At 38.4% G+C, this 20,054-nt stretch overlaps 1 protein-coding gene across 1 annotated transcript in view; it reads right to left on the bottom strand.

The window, feature by feature from the left end:
* LOC148716912 (uncharacterized) overlaps window positions 1-11,045 on the bottom strand; it is a 24,593-nt gene extending 13,548 nt beyond the window's left edge. Inside the window, exons 1-3 of the mRNA XM_088744912.1 lie at window positions 10,315-11,045; window positions 6,672-7,034; window positions 296-616 (exon numbers count right to left, since the gene is read on the bottom strand). Of these exons, the coding sequence (XP_088601038.1) occupies window positions 296-616; window positions 6,672-7,034; window positions 10,315-10,549 (919 nt within the window). The 5' untranslated portion in view covers window positions 10,550-11,045. The remainder of the gene's footprint in view (window positions 1-295; window positions 617-6,671; window positions 7,035-10,314) is intronic.
* Window positions 11,046-20,054: the final 9,009 nt, after the last annotated feature.

Here is a 20,054-nt window from a genome sequence, read left to right as displayed (position 1 = left end):
AAAAAAAACATGAACCCATATAGGACAAATGGAACACAACATATTAGGATAATCTGAAAATCCCATTAGTATTTTTGACAAAAATCAAATGATAAAAAAATGGAAATTCTGCAAACTGCAATGAACACCAAAACCGAAGTTTTTTGGGGAGAAAAACCTACAAAAGCACAGAGAGAGAGAGAGAAGCACAGTAAGATGAGGGGTACAAATAAATTAACACATAATTCTTCACTAAATGGAGTAAATGGTACTGTATAACCAAATACTAAATAAATATAAGAGTAATTTACCATACCAACTTCAAGAAGAACTGTTCTGAATGACGTCATGCCATATCCATCGGCCCGACACGTGTAGTTTCCAGCATCTTTCATTGTGATGTTCTTAATTTCCAGTTTAGTAAGTAAGAGGCTAGGCTTATCTTTTTCTATTATATGATGATACTCATACTTCAGTTGTTCATTATCCTCTTCTAACTCTGTGCCATTCTTCATAACTGAACCAACTACTGATTGATCAGAGCTTCGGATGCTACAGGTTATGTTAGCTGTGGTTCCAATGAAGACTGTGTCCCCAGGTTCAGGTCTTGCAGACTCTATAACTGGGGCACTTTTTTCTAAAATTAAACAGAGGACTCTGTAAGAATCAATTGTTACTGCAACCTTTTCCTCTAAATCAAAGCCAAGTTAATTAAAGTATCTTCAGTGATAATAAAATGCAAGTTAATGTAATCCTGAACAGCATGCAGTTCTAGTCCACTGCATCAGCACTAACAACAAATATTTGTGAGCAAGTTTAAAGACTTTTTCTGCATTTTTTTTTTCGTTCTCCTATATTCATGGTACAGCGTATATGGAAGAGTCGCTGAAGAAGTTTGGGGCAAAAATTCCACATTCTCCACTAGAGGACTGATTCCTTAGAAAAATAAGTTTTTAAACATTTCTTTTTAAACTTTACCAATTACAACCATCAACAATGAGGAAATTTAAAGACTTTTTACTAAGCTATTTGGCTGTCTCACAAAGATCTTACCAGAAAAATAACGGCAAATAGTATGGACGTGTTTTAGAGTGTTCTCATAAAAATCCCTTCCCATCGAAAGCAGGCCAGGTTTAGAGCGCCAGAGCATCCTTAATTAAAGAAATGTCTAGTATACTTTGCAGATTGTCAAGCAGTTTTGCAAGACTACTTGGCGTCTCTGAGCGGGAGTTTTAGCTGAGTTGATTTTGATTTTGTTTGGATGTGCGAGCGATTTGTGTCTTGGCGGATCATGGCGAATCAGTGATGCTGCGACTGATTATTACTTCTATGCAGTAAATGGTTTGAACCCGGGGGTAACATGTGAAGGTGTAGTCTGATCGTCCGGGTGAGTGTAGTCCTGAGAAGGACTGTTGTCAGTGGTAGTGACTGACGTCGTCGTACAACAATGACTTCATCGGACGAAACACTCACCGACCCACTACCACTACCGAAACAAACGACACCGCAACCCCTACGACTACAGCAACCATACCGTTCATAAAAGGCATGTCTGAAAACATCTCGCGCATCTTACTATCCTTCAATATCCGCGTCGCCCAGAAACCCATCACCACACTACGTCAGTTACTAACCAACGTTAAAGACAAAGACGAACCGAGGAACAGACAGGGAACGATTTATAAGATCAATTGTTCCGACTGCCAAGCCTCCTACATCGGTGAGGCTGGCAGAAACCTCACAACAAGACTGACTGAACACAGACGGGCGACGAGGAAAGGTGATGTCAGCAATCACATTGCTAAACACCATCGACTTACCAACCACAACGTTGACTAGGACTCTGCGCAATGCCTAACCTACAGCACTGACTATTTTCAACGACTGACTCTGGAAAGCTGGTTTACTAACTTAGAACAGACTCCCCTAAACAGATGTCAAAAACTACCCGCTCCATACAAACGACTCATTCACGACATAAACATCACAAACGACCGAAAAAGAACGACTTAACTTTACCGACAGATCGAAACAGACCAATCACGACTGACTTACGTCACTTGAGTCTTACAGCCAATAACATCACGGCAAAACCAATCGATAATCTCACACGAACTGGAATAAGAACATTCTACTGACAACAATCATTCACTTGACTCCGATGATGACTTCCGCACAGGTTGTCGAAACGTCAGTCACTACCACCGACAACAGTCCTTCTCAGGACTACACTCACCCGGACGATCAGACTACACCTTCACATCCTACTTCTATGCTCGTCACCGGTCTGTTGAACGTCTGCTACGAAGAAGATACATTTTTATTTTACGGGTCTTGTTCTGTTGTGAGATGGGAGGCGAGACAAGTAGCCGAAACTTTGAAAAACATCAGGCAGCGTCAAGCTGTGGCCGCGGAAAAGCATCTTTAAATTCGAGGGTTCAATACACTGCGAAGGGGAATAATACTTTTCAACTTCAACGCATAATTAACGCGGGAGACGTTCAAACAAACCCTGGACCGAGCAACAGCATGAAACAACCGAAACAACCGAAATATCCCTGCAAGCAGTGCAGCAAGAACGTTCGATCGAATCAAGATTCCCCGCTGTGTGCCGATTGTAATTCATGGGTGCATGCCAAATGCCTAGGTTTAACCAAGGCTGCCTTCAAGTACTACTTGGATTATCCTTATATTGATTGGACTTGCTTATCGTAGAGTCTTCCCTTCGCGAACGGATTACCCGTTTCAAACAGATGCTAACAACTGCAACTAACATCACGATGGAAGCGAGCTACTCTGAACATGCATGACTATGTTAATACACCGAATGCAAATATGGCGTCCAATTTGAATTGCCATTGTTGTGGACTCACTAACCTCGTCTTCACGTGGAAATACAAAAGGATTATTACATGTGTGAGAGGCTCGTCAGTCCAGAACAATGGCAATTCAAATTGGACGCCATATTTGCATTCGGTGCGTAAAAACCTTCCGAATTCCCAGGTGAGCTCGATTCTGGAAGAAAGAAAAAACAATCCAAGCGGCGCTTTTGTTGCACATCTGAATATTAATAGCATACAAAACAAGTTCAAAGAACTAAAATTACTGAACGATAAACTGAAAGCGCATATATTTATTGTATCGGAAACTAAAATTGATCGCTCGTATCCGGACGACCAGTTCAGTCTACAAGGATACCGGCTTTATCGCAAAGACAGAGCCAAAGGAGGAGGCAGGTTCATCGCCTACTTTTCTACAGCCATACTCTCTAAAAAACTGAAACTGCCAGAAGCCTACAAGACGCTGAAAGCTATAGCGGTAGAATGCAATTCTGGTAAGGGAGAAATACTGTTCCTAGCGCTTTATAGACCGCCTAAACAATCCAGAAAGAATAATGACCCCAGGGGAACAAACTATCAACAAAACGTTGAGGACGAAATGAATGACATTTGTCAATGGGCATGTCTTCAAAAGCAGTGTATAGTTATTCTAGTTGACTTGAACATGGACCGACTTACTCCTAACCGAGGTAAGGGGAAGATGCTGAGAGATCTGGAGCAATTATACAACCTGACATGCCTACTAACTGAGCCTACCAGAGTTACAACGTATTCCCAAACGCGCTTGGACGTGTTGCTCACCAACACCCTATAGATGTTTACAAAATGCGGAGTGTATAATCCCGAAATAAGCGACCACTGTTTGATTTATGGAGAACTGACTGATAAAGCTTGCAAGCATAAGCCTAAGACCATAATATTTAGGCAAACTAAGAATACTGGCTTCGAATTGTTTAACGAAGACCTAATTAATGCACCTTGGTACGTCAGTGACATCTTCACCTGTGTAGATGACAAATATGATTATTGGAGAGGACTTTTTGAAAATATTGTTAATCGGCATGCGCCAATCAAAAGGAAAAGAGTAAGGGAAAAAGATATCCCTTACATGACACAGGAATGGAAAAGGGCTCCGAGAAACAAAAGGAAGTACGCTAAAAGGTTTGCTGAAGACCGCACCGCTGAGAATCTAGAACTGAAAAGGAAATATCAAAATATAACTACACGAGAGCGTAGAAAAGCAATCAAAGCATACTGGTATACTAAGGCGGACGAACACAAATCAAGACCATCGAAATTCTATGACACGTTCAAGCCTTTTATCAGCAATAAGAGTAAAGAATCGGCAACAATACACCTTAAAACGTAGGGAGATAATGCCGTTAGGGATCAAACGGAAGTGGCAGAGATACTAGCCAAATATTTCACTAATGTCGCACTGAGTATTTGTGGAGACCACGTGAATAACATCACAGAAGAGGATCTCAGCGACCACAGCAGTGTTAAGACCATACGAAGAAGCCCACAAAGGATCCAATTTTGAATTCAAGCTCTTTTCAGTGGCTGAAGTAGAACAGGCACTGGAAAAGATCAATCCAAAGAACTCCAGCGGATGGGACACAGGAATACCACCAAAATTACTTAAGAATATGTGGCTAAAGGAACCGAGCAGCATCGTTAACCATCCTCTATAACAACTGCATAGAGCAGGGTATCTGGCCCAGTGCATGGACAAAGGGGTGAGTGGACACCTGCATTTAAAAAGGGAGATCGACAGGATGCTAGAAATTATCGCCCTATCACCTCCCCTATAGCTGTCGACAATATATCTGAACTCCTGTTCAGCAATCAGGTGACAAGCCATTATGATGAAATTTTGTACTATAGAACGACAGCTTACAGAAAGAGACATTGTTGCGAAACAACCTTGCTTATGCTGATTGCGGACTGGAAACAGGCTGTTGATGGTAAGCAACTGGTATCAGTACTATCTACAAATATGAGTGAGGCCTTCGATTCTCTCAGCCACTCTCTGACTGTAAAGAAACTAGAGGCTTATGGATTTGGAAGACGATCACTTAACCTTATGCGATCATTTTTGCGGACAGACTAAACCAAGTAAAAATGTGTGATGCTACTAGCGACTGGATAAAGATGGAACGGGGATGCCCTCAAGGATCGTCTTTCGGTCCCTTACTATGGAACATCTACCAGAACGATATGTCAGTTCATGTCAAAGACGTAAATTTAACAATGTCTGCTGATGACCATCAAATGTACGTCAAAGGAAGGGAACATGAAATAGTACGATGCAGAATGAAAACACAGGGCCAGAAAGCACTGTCATGGTATTCGAACAATTTTCTACTGGCCAATCCAGACAAGTTTCAGTCTCTAAACATCAATCCACGAAAACTCGCTAAAGATAAGAGCGACAAACGCTGAGTATAAACGATCTAGCTAATGCGAACACAGAACCAATCAAACTACTAGGAGTTCATATAGATGAAAATCTCAACTTCACTAGCTGAGCATATTAGCAAATTATGTACCAAGGCGAGCCAGAAAGTTGGAGTACTCTCACGTCTTCGGAACTTAATACACTGCAAGGCCAAGCTATTATTGTAGAAATCTTTTATACTGCCATATTTAACTTACTGCTATCTAACCTGGCATTTTTGCAAATCATCTGACAAAAGAAGTTAGAACGATTACAAGAACGAGCCCTAAGGGTTATTTATAAATCCCACTCTGCTACATATGAAGAACTCCTAGGGCGTGCTGATATACCCTCTTTTAATAATAGACGGCTTCAGGATATCACAGTAATTATGTACAAAGTCAAACATGGTCTTTTACCCGACTGCGTTTCTGAATTATTTGTTAGCAAAGGCTCTTCAAATTCGCTACGGAATAGTCACTGTGACTTTGTATCACCACATTTTGAAACTATTTGCTATTGCAAGCACTCTGTTAGATATCTCGGGCCATTTTTGTGGTCAAAACTCACTAAAAATCATAGGGATTCGCCAAGTTTATGTGTTTTCATAAACAAAATAAGAAAACTGAACCTAGACGAGATTGTAATTAATAACAGCAATTGCTGTAATCTTTGTAGTCAATAGGAATATTTTAGCTCTCTAAACTTTAAATTTTTAATCATTTTCGTGCAAATATATAATTTTTATAAGTGTATTTTAATCATAGTGTCCCCAATTAGTCTCCTTAGGCTAAACACATTGACACTTAAAGGTCTTACTTACTTAAGGCAGTTTGGAAAAATAATTGATTCAAATCAAGTGCACAATTAGCTTTCAAAATTTTGTTTGAACGTCCAAACCTTTTTCAAGGCCCTAAAACTAACTTTCCAGTTTTCTCTGGCTGTATTTTCACAAATTCAAGGCTCTCCACCATAATCCAGCTGCATTTACATGGCACAGAGGACATTGTAACTCATCATTTAATGTCTTGCGATTAAAATACAATAGCTGGCCATACCCTTGCCACAATAAATACCCTATTTACTGGAAGATCAAAACTTTTAGCTTTTTTCATTCCCTATTATCATCATCTCCAATTGTTCCTTGCTTTCTTGAGCAGAGAAAAGCATCAATCTCCTGAAATCATTTCACTTGATTAAAGACAACAGTTTCCTAAACCTGTCAGACACACATTAATTAAAGAGATAACTCTATATAGCACTAGAATATAGCACTAGCCTGCTCAGTCTGTATTATAATTTAAGGATGACAGGGGATGACCTGGCTGAGCTACATGTGTTATACGTGGGCTCTGAGGGGGAAAAGCTTGCTCCAAAGATTACAGTACAAACCTTTACAGGTGGTTACCTACCATTCACATTTAACTTAACACGAGCTGACGCCTGTTTCCCCTTCTCGTTTGTCACAACACACGTGTAGTTTCCTTCGTCACTTTTTGAAATGTATTTGACTTCTAAATTTCGTTTGCAAGATGCAAATGAATGATACCACTTTTTCTCCAGAGGTTTGCCATTAAACAGCCAAGTTACATTTGCTGAAAAGTTTGAATGGACTTGGCATTTAAATGTGGGGCTGTCATCCACAACACGTGTTATACTACTTCCACTGATCATCTGTGCGTGAGGGTCTTTATCTGAGGTGTGGGGGGATCCTGGTATGATTCCATTCATACAATTTCCAGTGTCACGTCTGTGCCGCTTTGATGAAAAGTTCACTAAATTAGACAGCAACCAAATGATTAATCATTACTATACTCTTACTATGGTGAGCCACACAGAAGATCGGGAGACTTATTCTGTATCCAGGAGACTACTGGATAATCCAGAAGAGTTGGCATGTATGCAATTATTCTTTCCATACAACACACCCTACTTGAAATAATATCTATAAACAATGCCCTCAGTGAAACATGTTTGTTAAATTACTTTTTATTAATTGGAAAATTATTTCTGACGTAGCTGTAGGTTTCACCTCATAGCAAGTTTGCCCGACCACCTTTGTCCCCTGCAGTAACACAAGTTTGCCCCTGCCTTTACTATTTTTCCCCCAAAATCTCTCAAGTTATCTAATATTTTGACCAACATGGAAATTCAAATTGAAACCACAACAAAGTTAGATCAACATGCAAATAGCAAGCTGTGTTAACCAACACACAACTATTGCACCAGTGCTGCAAAGCCCCTCTGGCCTTGAACTAACTGGTTTAACACCATTTTATGATGACACTTGCAACAAAATTAAAAAACTAGTCATATGAACAATGTAAAGTAGAACCCCACTAATTCAAACTCGATTACATCAAACTCCCTATTTACTCAAAATACTTTTACTTTCCCTTGAGCTTCGGTCAAATTTTCCCTGAAAACTTAAACTTTGACTAACAACCTTGGTTAATAGACATCAAAGTTTCAAGAGAGAGCTGATTAGCACATCCCAATCTTTATTTACAATTGATAATACCATGCTAACGTTTATAAAAACATAAAATATTTAGTTTAACTACCAAAACCGAAAGTCTTCCTTGTCACGGTTTGAACCATCTACCACCCAGAAATGAAAAGTAAATAATTATTCCATATGATTCCTGTATGTTCTCTTACAAGCATGTTAAGACAACAGAAAAGCTTATCTGCTGCATAACACTGTTATCTTGATGTCACACCAAATTCCTTTGCCTAATTCACAACAAATACTAGCACTCAGTAGGGAGAATTACTTGTCGATACTAGGGAGTTAAAGTTTTAACACCATTATGAACATGTGCAACCAAACTTTCCTTGATTACCCACCCAAGAGGAAGATTTAGGGCCTAATGGAACAGGGTAAACAAAACGTAAAATTTTCATTGAAAGCTATGAAAACTGGATTTTGTATTTTAAGGAACAGAGCATGTTTTAATATATTGGAATAGATTGGGTCACTCAGTGGACTAAGTTCTACATTTACAATTTGTACAAGAGGTAAATAAGAATAATGAATGCTTCTCCACTTTCATTTATGATATCAAATTGTTTAATATTTCACTTTATTATATGGCTATGTCTCACAAGGACTGGGAACTACCGAATTCACGAATTTGATTGGCTGAAATCAATATTGAAAGCGGTCTAGATTTTCCCATCTAGACTGGCATCTAGACCGGTCTAGAAAAAAAGGTACAAAGAATATAAAAAATTGGCACATAAGACACAGCCATATAATAAACATCTTATTAACTGACCTAGGTCGGTCTGTATGGGAGAATCTTGACCTCGGTGGCTGGTACAGACCGAACGCGGTGAGGTCTGTACTGGCGACCTCGGTCAAGATTCTCCCATATAGACCTCCCGCTCGGTCATTAAGAACTAAATGTAAAGAACTGAATATATTATTGATTCACAAAAACAATCCAAACGGAGGGTATGGTAAGCAGCCATATGATAAGTCAGAAATCCAGTTTACAAATTCATGCCTGCAAATTCATCACAACAATAATTTTGGGGTTAAAAAAGTTCTGCTTGTATGTAAATGAAACTTCCATACAAAGAACTCTTTGATCCCAAGATCTAACTGTTTATTCCCCCCCTCCACCTGCTACGGATTTCCTTGAAAAATAGTTATCAGAATTTAATATTAGATCAGGACAAAAACTTCGACCTGATAAGACCATGATTACCCATAAAGTAGCTGGTAACGCTAGGTGTAAACTCCAAGTTAAAAAAAGTATTGTACCATATATATATTCTCATTACCTGTTTGCTGGGTAATGTATGGATATTGCGGGGGAAAGTGTTACAGAATGTCACCTCATACATGTATTACCTAAGTGAGAGCAATAAAACATTCCCGGATCTTGTTCCATACGGTCTCATTTAGCCGATGCAGGTGCTCTGAGTGAAATTCTTTTATCCATTGCAATCCTACCCCATCATGACAGAAGAAATGAACTTAACAGGAAGATACATGTTCATCACTTCTGGGAGGTAAAGGCTTACAAAATTAAGGCCTTGAATCTGGGACAACATATTTCAGGTTTTAAGAAATTTGCCTTATCTTTTTCATCATTAATACCATCATTTTTGGCAATTCCTCAAGCTCTACTTTTCTTTGAAGGTTTTGAAGTAATATCAAATCAATTATTAATCTTGGAACTATAATTTGACGTTGCAAGTGTGAAATAGTGTCCCCCTCCTTGATCACTTTATATACTTTTCGAATTGCGCAACTAATTTCAAATCGGCCAAACTGGCTATAGAGTCTACTCAACCGCTTAACAAATTTCACACGATTAAGATCTCCACACGTTTAATCATTATAATAAGCTTTACGAATGACATTAAAGTAGCACCTTAATTTTAAAGTGCACCTAAACCCAAACTACTTTTTTCGCTTAACGAAATAAGCGTATATTTTGGAGTATTTCTGTGCAAAATTTTTTTTATTTGCTCAAATCTTTAATTTAACTGTGCCCAGTCAAAATACAGAAAATTGGCCGCCATCTTGGCTCACGACCGAGTTTAAAGAGGAATGGTTCTATCAGGTAATGTGACGTCAAATCGATGACACAAAAGTCTGCATTTCACACATTGTCACTTGTTTGGGAAGGTTGTAGTCGATATTGTCCGAAAATATGCCGTCTAAGTGTGTTGTAGGAGGATGTAGCAACGCGTGAAATTTGCAAGAGGGTATCGCGCTTCATAAATTCCTTATACAACACACCTAGTCGGCATATTTCGGAAAATATCGACGACAACCTTCCGAAACAAGCGAAAATGTGTGAGATGCAGACTTTCGTGTTCTCGATTTGACGTCACATTACCCGCTAGAACCATTCCTCTTTAAACTCGGTCGTGAGCCAAGATGGCGGCCGATTTTCCGTATTTTGACTGGGCACAGAAAATTGAAGATTTAAGCAAATAAAAAAATTTATGCACAGAAATACTCCCAAAAATACGCTTATTTCGTTAAGCGAAAAAAAAATTTGGGTTTAGGTGCACTTTAATATACAAGCTCACCTTTTCCACACTCCTCTGAGAATAAAGCTTTTCCCTGGCAAAGCGGATTATTGGAATGGTTTTGGTCACTACATGTTACTACAAGCACATGGCCAGTCATTCCTCGCTTGTCCTTGCAAGGGCAAAGTACCGTTTGTTTACGGCATTGTGATCTCTGTTCCCGTTCTTCCAAAATAGCTGAGGTAAATCCCGCTCCGCAAAAGAGGAAAAGCAAGAGAAGTTTTTTCGCAACCATAGATCGGTTGACAGGTCCAGATCTTATCAAAACTTCTCGTAAATAACGGAAAGAGTATGAAGTTCCCTTTTCTGGGCCTGCTCGAATATCAAAATAGTTTTAGATGACGGGTACTTGCATCGCGTAAAGAAATCGAGTCAACAGCTCTGAAATACGGTTTCCTCTTTGCAATCTGAAAGAAAACGTTCGCGACGGTCACCGTAGAAGGTAACCAAGCTAAAGTAGTGGAGGTTTGCTAAAAAGCTCTATAAATCTTCTTCTGTTACGGCCTGGAACCAAGGTATATATCTAAAACTAATCAGACAGATGGTGATCCCAGAGCCAATTAAGGAAAGCAAGAACGTGACTCGCAAAAGTTATCAGGCAGATGGTGATCCCAAAGCCAATTAGGGAAAAGCAAGAACGTCGCTCGCAAAATTTATCAACGTCAACTGAATTCGGAAAATTAAAATAATACTTTCACCTGCTTGTTTGCACTCTTAAAGAGATCAGTACAACGACTTGGAGAATTGGCGACAAAGACACAGAACTGAAGAGAAATTGAAGAAATAAGACCATTAAATATCTAAGGCGGAACTGGAAATCAGTCTACTTCTTTTGAGGATGAGGCGGGGGAGGGGGGAGAGGAGGAAATGGGGGAGTTGGGGATGTGAATAATCACTGGGCAGTAAACTCGCTGTCAATCGAGAAAATAACGATTTCAGAGCTATGAAATGAGTACAAGTGTCTGACGCATGGCATTTGTGAAGGCGTCTGCTTTCAAGAGCTTATTAAAGCCACAGTGCCATAAGTTCATGTTTCGATAATGACAGGGGAATGACAAGGTTTCTCCTGAATCGAGAGGACTGCCTCTCCGGAAATTTTAAAACCAACAATTGCCTAAAAAAAAAGGCGGTTGAGATGCGTTTTTTACCATTATTCAAAGGAAAACTTTTGCTCTTCGACGAAATAAGAAACTGATAAACACATTTTCGACGTCTCTCCATTTTCATTCGTCCTCAATTTTCTTCATATATATTCAGAATCAAAAATGGTTGATTTTATTTGAAAGCATATGATTTTGAAATATCTCTGTTCCTGCTTTTTTTGCAGGTGTTTTTTCGGTTTCCTTGTATTATTTGTCGTGAGTTTTAATTCCTTCAGTTTGCTTTTTTTTTTAAATTTTTTATAATTTTCTTTCCATTATTTTGTATTCGGCTCATGTTACTGTTGTGATTAACTTTTCGTTTTCCGTATTTCTTTTCGTCTTCCTTATTTAAAATTAAAGATCGTTTGGCGCCAATTCATCTGGTGATGCCCGCCTGTCTGTCGAGAGCAGCCCAAAGTCATTCAACGTTATTATGCGTCAAAACTTTTCGTTTTTGAAAACACGCTTTTCTAGCGAGGTTCATCAAAGTTAGGCCCTGTACTGAACCAGCGTGCACATATGAGAATGATTGCTACCGAACGAAGCTTCCTCATGCACACCGAATTCAATTGGCCATGCTAGGATCTGCTAGGCAAAGTAGATCCTGAATCACTCCTTTTCGTGTGACGGGAAACTGATATTGGGAAGTCGTAACAAGCTGGATAGTTCTGAAGTGGGGTAATAGCGTAATCAATAATTCACGAAGGAGTTTCATGCGAAGTCCACCCCTTTTATTTGAAAAATGAAAAAAAAAAAAAAAAAAAAACCAAGAAACAAACAAACAAATTAGTAAGTTGAGAAGTGGCATCAGCTTTCAAAAGAGAATGGCATTCAATACATTAGGGAGTTATTTTAATTTATCAGCTGTCGCATTTCGCTTTTAAACTGACAGGGAGGTCAGGAAGTCGAATTTTCATTTTCAGCCTTTTAAGCCCACACTTTTCATTTCTCCACGGATTGATCTGGTCCAAGTTCAAGAGTCCTGAAGGAGTACGTGGAATAATTCTCCAGGATGTACCTCCAGGGAGAATTTAATTCGATTGAACTCTTGATCGTTTAACGACGCAGATAAGAATCATGGGCTTTTATAAAACGTTCGATAATTAACAGTGGTTAAAATTCTTAACGAAACAGCATTGCAAATTTTTAGTCATTCATCCTCCAGGAGTAGCGGGAAATGATAACGTCGAATTCTGCCGTGCGTACAGTCCGTACACTTTCGAATAGGGTAAAAATAATGAATTGACTATTTCGACAAGACAATTATCAAATTCGCATAATTTACATCTATCTTCATAGAACTGTAAAATTAATCATGGAGTAAAAACTATTTGACGAGACACCACCTTGAGGGTAAATTATTTTAGAACTCGGGATCCAATCATGCAAATCAATTTGGAAAAGTTATGTGTCGGCGAAAAATGATGACGGGAGGGGAAAAGAAATACCCAAAGCCGAAATCAACTTTTCTTCTATTCTGACCGCCGATTCTTTTGCCGCTACACCATTGCGCTTCCCCTGAAAAAAAGGAACTCCTGAAAGCAGGCTGAAATCACCAGAGAGCCTTACCTTTTCCTCACATTATGGAAGAAAATTTTCGAATACGTGGTCCCTTCAAATCGTCAAAACAGGATCTGATTAAAAATATGATTAAAAATAATTTTTTCGTGTGATTGCTTGTTCATGAGAAGTCGAAGATTTCTAAGTAAATGTGTTTGATGGTTAGCAGTAACTTGAAATGACTGTAATATTAGCAAACGCGGGATGGAACCCAGCAAGAACACGACATGAAGGCAGACACGCTATCGTGCGATTGGTGGCTTTCCCATGATGGGTCATATAAATTTTTTTATTAGACACCCAGCTGAGTTTTACACCGAAAGTATAACGAATACGTGAGACAAATAGGAGTTAATGCAAACCGTCTATGCGTAGGCATTGGGCGGCGGATCTATGAATTCTGATAGCAAACACTCTTTTCTCATTTTTAAGCATACAGTGAAAAATCATGTATTTCGTTAAGTTAGCGTTGAGATCTGATTTTATCATGTTCCCACACCCTGTATATTACTTATTTTTTTATGTTTGTAATTTGTTTTCCATTTCTATAACTTTATTTTACTTATTTTTATTTTACAGGGCCTCACAGAATACCACTCTCCAGTGTTGTGAGCCCCCTGTATAAAGATTGTCATTATTATTATTATTATTATTATTATTATTATTATTATTATTATTATCAAACAGTGAGGAGAGCTTCACTGAGACACCTTGAGACATCATAACAGATATCGGTGATGAAAATACCGTCAAAAAAGTGGTAGAGAAGTTAAACATGTTCGAAATTCAAATGCAAATTTATGAATTTATTTACCTTTTTACCTGATATATGGACAATTTATCGATAGTTCAATGTATGGCGAGTTGACTTCTAGAAACCACAAAGGTTTAGAATTATAGTTGAAGCCACCTCAAAAAGAAATCGATAATTGTCAGTCAATCGACAATTATCGAAAAATAGAAAAATAGGTGCATAAAAAATACTCCAGCAAGTAATAACTAACGATGTAATGTTCCGAGATTTCGGCGACCTCCTGAATTATCAGGGAATTAATACAATGAGCGCGTTCAAAAGAGTTGAGTTGTGTTCCTCTTGTTTGACTGAGACAGCGGCGAGCGAAAAAGCGCGGATCACGAGGGCGAAAAATGGCGGAGGTCAGGCGGCATAGTCAGCATCCACAATCGCCATTTATCGCCCGCCAACTCTTTCCGGCGCTCGACGTTAGAGTGGGTAAGCTGTACCCATCTTGGCGATTTTTTCGTATTTAATTGAGATTCTTTGGTGATGCATAATGGGAGAAAAGTAAAAAATACACTTAGTCATTAACCAGAAATATCAAGGCTAGTTGACCTCACGCTCGAGCAATATCGCCTAACGGTTGTTTTGAATGTGACGCCCACTTCCGTCGAGTTGAGTTGCGAGTTCCTGTCACTGCACACTTTATAACCGTCTTCACATAAGCGGAGAATCTCCATACTTGCCTTTACTTTTCCACGAGCTTTTAGCAAAATACAGTCAGGAGCATAACAAAGTTCGAAGAATATAGGTAGAGATTCGCCTCAGCTTGCCAATTTTCGGAAAGAGAAAAAATTAGAAGTTTCAGGGTCGGTTATTTAAACGAAGTCTAACCCAAACCGCGGTTTTACGATGGCAACGGGCCTCAGGTATTTTCGATAAGAGGGTTGATGTAATAAAATAAGTGTCCTTCCACCCGTTATCTTTCGGTCCTCTTGATGTACACTGTTCACAAATTGGCGACAAAAACAGAACTGAAGAGAAATTGAAGAAATAAGACCATTAAATATCTAAGGCGGGACCGGAAATCCGTCTACTCCTTTGAGGATGGGGTGGGGGAGGGGGGGAGCGGAGGGGATGGGAGAGTTGGGGATGTGAATAATCACTGGGTACTACACTCGCTGTCAATCGAGAAAATTACGATTTCAGAGCTATGAAATGAGTACAAGTGTCTGATGCATGGTATTTGTCAAGGCGTCTACTTTCAAGAGCTTTTTAAAGCCATAGTGCCATAAGTTTATGTTTCGATAATGACAGGGGAATAACAAGGTTTCTCCTGAAACGAGAGGACTGCCTCTCCGGAAATTTGTAAAACCAACAATTGCCTAAAAAAAAAAAACCGTCGAGACGCTTTTTTTTTTACCATTCGAAAACAAAACTTTTGCTCTTCGACGAAGTAAGAAACTGATAAACACATTTTCGACGTCTCTCCTTTTTCATTCGCCCTCAATTTTCTTCATATTCATAATCAAAAATGGTTGATTTTATTTGAAAGCATATGATTTTGGAACATCTCTTTTCTTGCTTTTCTTGCAGGTGTTTTTTCGGTTTCCTTGTATTATTTGTCGTAAGTTTTAATTCCTTCGGTTTGTTTCTTTTTTTTTTGAATTTTTTATAATTTTCTTTCCATTATTTTGTATTCGGCTCATGTTACTGTTGTAATTAACTTTTCGTTTTCCGTAGTTATTTTCATCTTCCTTATTTAAAGATCGTTTGGCGCTAATTCATCTGGTGATGCCCGCCTGTCTGTCGAGAGCAACCCAGCGTCATTCAACGTTATTATGCGTCAAAACTTTTCGTTTTTGAAAACACGCTTTCCTAGCGAGATTCAACAAAGTTAGGCCCTGTACAGAACCAGCGTGCACATATGAGAATGATTGCTACCGAACGAAGCTTCCTCATGTACACCGAATTAAATTGACCATGATAGGATCTACTAGGTAAAGTAGATCCTGAATCACTCCTTTTCGTGTGACGGGAAACTGATATTGGGAAGTCGTAACAAGCTGGATAGTTCTGAAGTGGGGTAATAACGTAATCAATAATTCACGAGGGTGTTTCATGCGAAGTCCAACCCTTGTATTTGAAAAATGAAAAAACAAAAAACAAAAAACAAAAAAACCAAAAGCGAATGGCCGCTTCAATACATTGGGGAGTTATTTTAATTTATGAGCTGTCGCATTTCGCTTTTAAACTGACAAGGAGGTCAGGAAGTCGAATTTTTATTTTCAGCCTTTAAAGCCCACACTTTTCAGTTCTCCACGGATTGATGTGGTCCAAGTTCAAGAGTCCTGAAGGAGTATGTGGAATAATTCTCCAGGATGTACCTCCAGGGAGGGTTTAATTCGATTGAACTCTTGATCGTTTAACGACGCAGATAAGAATCATAGGCTTTAATAAAACGTTCGATAATTAACAGTGGTTAAAATTCTTAACGAAACATTATTGGAAATTTTTAGTCATTCATCCTCCAGGAGTAGCGGGAAATGATAACGTCGAATTCTGCCGTGCGTACAGTCCGTACACTTTCGAATAGGGTAAAAATAATGAATTTGACTATTTCGACAAGACAATTATCAAATTCGCATAATTTACATATATCTTCATAGAACGATAAAATTAGAGTTAAAACTATTTGACGAGACACCACCTTGAAGGTAAATTATTTTAGAACCGGATTTAAAGGATCATAGAGGCCATAAGTAGTCAAGAAAATTACCGTTTGGAGCCGAACTTAGGTACATCGGGGGATCGTAGGGATTCTTGTGAGTATCGCTTTCGTTGTTTTTTAACGATTTAGACGTGGACATTTTGACTATCAACTTTATCTTCAAACATATAGCCGCATTTTACTCATTTCTCACATAGAGCTTTGTACGGAAACCTTTCTTTAAGTCCCCAAATCTTTCACACTGCGCATGTTCCGCCGCCATTTCGTATTCGATTTCTCGGCATGCAGGCGGCGGGGCGGTTTACTAGAATTACCACGTGGTGTAAAACACAAAGGCAAAGACAAGTAATGAGAATACAGAAATAACAAACAGCGACATTTATTATATTTCCTATAATTTGTGCCTACACACTAATTACAATTTCAGTTAAGAGCTGGTGGGGGGGGGGGGGGCACTTGTTGGAGGAGGGGGCTCAGTCAAGTGGTGCACTTATCAAGTTTTCCTTTCAACAAACTTTTAACTTTATTTTGGCGTAATTTTTAAAAAAAAGACAGAAACTTTAACATTATACACATCGATGATGTGTATAATGATATGGAGGTGGAAAAGTAAATGGAAGTCACTGACAGAAAAGATACTATTCTCCTCAGTGTAATAGTTCCTCTGTAGTTTAAGCTTAACCATAAATTCCCAAGATCAGATTGTTCATTCTCCCCTCTACCGGTGACACATTTCCTTGTAAATTAGTTCAAAGAATTTGGTGTTAGATCAAGATAACTTGTACTTGGTAAGTTTGAGTATTCTCATTACCTGTTTGCTGGCTAATGTTTGGCTAGTAATGGGCAAAGTTACAGGTTAATCACTTCTAGGAGTTAAAGGGTTACAGGGCTATAAATTGAGACCAAATGGCAATAAAAACTGTTGTCCCGACCATTTAGGATCAAAGGCTCCTTAGAGCAACCTCATGGTATGAGGTTTTGGCGCCCTTGACGTAACCTACGATCTGGCTTTCTTAACTTTGGACACAAGGTCGCATTTCTTCACTAGGGAGAGCGAGCCGAATAAACCGCCGAACTTTGAAAGCCCCAAACGAGCGATTTTGAGGCGTCCTGGGAGAAAAAACACTTCCAAATAAGTAAGGAACTTTTAATCTTTATTCGGAGCTGAGTTTTTTTGAAGACTGACAACTAAGGACAGATTCTAGAGGCAATATATTTGAATTACATTCGTAATGGCTATGTAAATGCCACAGGAACCTATTACCATAAAAACCCGAAACGACAGATATTTTAAAAGATGGTAAACCTGTGGGTATTCCAAATATGACTGAAACCATTTGAAAGATTTTCCATGTATACCATAATATTTTACATTCGATAGAAGGATCAACAGTGTCAAAAGCAGACCTCTCAACCTCAAAACACCAAAAATCTGGAGGCTGATGTAAAAAAATCTGGAGATTGGTCGACCGGCAGACAAAACCAAGTAAACACAGGTTCTTAAATTAAGAGAAAGTGTTTTTTGTCCTGCTAAGAATAAACTTACTATTCATCCTAGAAAATCAGAAGCTATGATTATAAGGAAATCTCCTTTTATTGGTCCACTTTGTCCTGTACGTTATGGCTCTGGCTTTGTGAACTTTGTTACTTCCACTACTTGCCTTGGCGTCACCATTGAGAACTTACGGAGGATTTAATTGAAGCTTATAAGAAAGAAAGCTTAATAAGAAAATTACAAATTACAAATTACAAATTAATCTAATTAATTTAATTAATCTAATTGTTATTGATCTAATTTACACTTTCATGTTCATGAAGACCGTTCACGCCCGCAAATAGCAGGAGCTAGTCGAGGCGGGCGAGAATTAGAGGTACAGCAGTGGTAATAGAGTACAAATAAAGTTTAAACATAAATTAATAACATTTCCAGAAAAAGACAGCCACTTAAAACTCGTATATACAACTGCATCATTAAACATAAGAAAATAGTAACACTACAATGTAGAATATAAATTATAAAGTCAGTTTATAATTAGTAATTTTTTGAAGTAGAAGGGGCGATTCAACATAGTAATCCTCAGCCTCTAGGAACGAAAATAACCTGTCCTTGAAGAGTTTTTTGAAAGCTCTCTTCGGGAGTTGACGAAGAGCATCGCAAATGGAGTTCCAAAGTTTAGCTCCGAAGCTAGCAAAAGAGCCCTGGCTTTGATTCATTCTCGATGGATTATTATAAAAATTGCCGAAAGAAGAGAACCTCGTATCGTGATTATGCTTTTCAGTAGCTTTAATGAAAAGATTACTAATGTTAGTAGGTGCAGTTAGAGATGAGACGTCAAACATAATTGAGGAAAATGATTCAACGTATAACATATTTATATTTATGGGGAGGATTTTTGAAGAGATAAACAATGGCACCGCTTGTGCTCTGGGTTCAGAAACATATATCAGCCGAAGAACACGTTTTTGTAGGACGAGGATTTTATGTAAATGGGATTTAGCAGCTTGGCCCCAAACAGCCACGCCATGGGATAGGCAAGGGAGGATCAAAGAGCGATAAATCGTTAATAGAATGGTTAAAGGTACGAGATGCCGAAGGCGGGCAATAATTCCAATTATTCTACTTATTTTTAGTGCCACATTGTCAATGTGAAATTTCCAACTCAAATGACTATCCAATAAGACGCCTAAATATTTTATATGATCCTTACATTCAAGAGAGGTAAAAGAATGATTACTATTATCAAACATTTGAATATTGACTGTAAGGTCCAGTTTACGTTGATAAGGACGAAAAATGACAAAGTTAGATTTTTTAGCATTTAAAGTTAGTTTATTTGCATTGAGCCAATCAGAGACTTTGACCAATTCGCTATTGACCGTTTCTTCAAGGATCTTGAGATTTTTATCGGCATACAACAAATTTGTGTCATCTGCATAAAGATAAAACGAAAATTTCGAAGAAGAGTGATGAAAATCATTAATATAAATTAAGAATAACAAAGGGCCAAGAACAGAGCCTTGAAGGACACCTCATGAGATCTTATTAATGCTGGATAGCTTAGAATCTAATTCAGTCACTTGTGTACGACCAAGAAGGTACGAGGAAAACCAGTCATTAATGATGCCCCTGATACCATAATGATCAAGTTTTTTTAGTAAGATTGAATGGTTAACAGTATCATTGACAATAAACTGTCATGATCTGCTCATATTCAGAAAATTAACAAGAACTTTTCTAGTAAATGTATTACAAGATATCTATTTCAAAACAATTATTCCTTGCGTAACCTATGCAATAGCAGTATGGGGTAATTGTTCAACATCTCAATTAGAATCTTTAAATTCTAGTCATAAAAGAGCTCGTCGGCTGATGTACAATAACAATACATCCTCGAAAGACTTCAAATGGTTACCAAGAGACTACTTTTATAAGAGGCGCTTACTTGTGTTGATGTTTAAAATATTTTATGGCCTGGACCCTAAGCCTATATTGGATGTTTTTACAAAGAAAGTCTGCACTCGAGCATCTAGAATACCCATTCAAAGGACTATTAAGATGATTAAAACTGAT

The sequence above is a fragment of the Stylophora pistillata genome, chromosome 14 (genome assembly GCF_964205215.1).
Source record: "Stylophora pistillata chromosome 14, jaStyPist1.2, whole genome shotgun sequence".
In the NCBI taxonomy this organism is placed as follows: Eukaryota; Metazoa; Cnidaria; class Anthozoa; order Scleractinia; family Pocilloporidae; genus Stylophora; species Stylophora pistillata.
The sequence above is the reverse complement of the archived record's forward strand: the minus strand, read 5'-3'. Positions and strand labels throughout refer to the sequence as shown.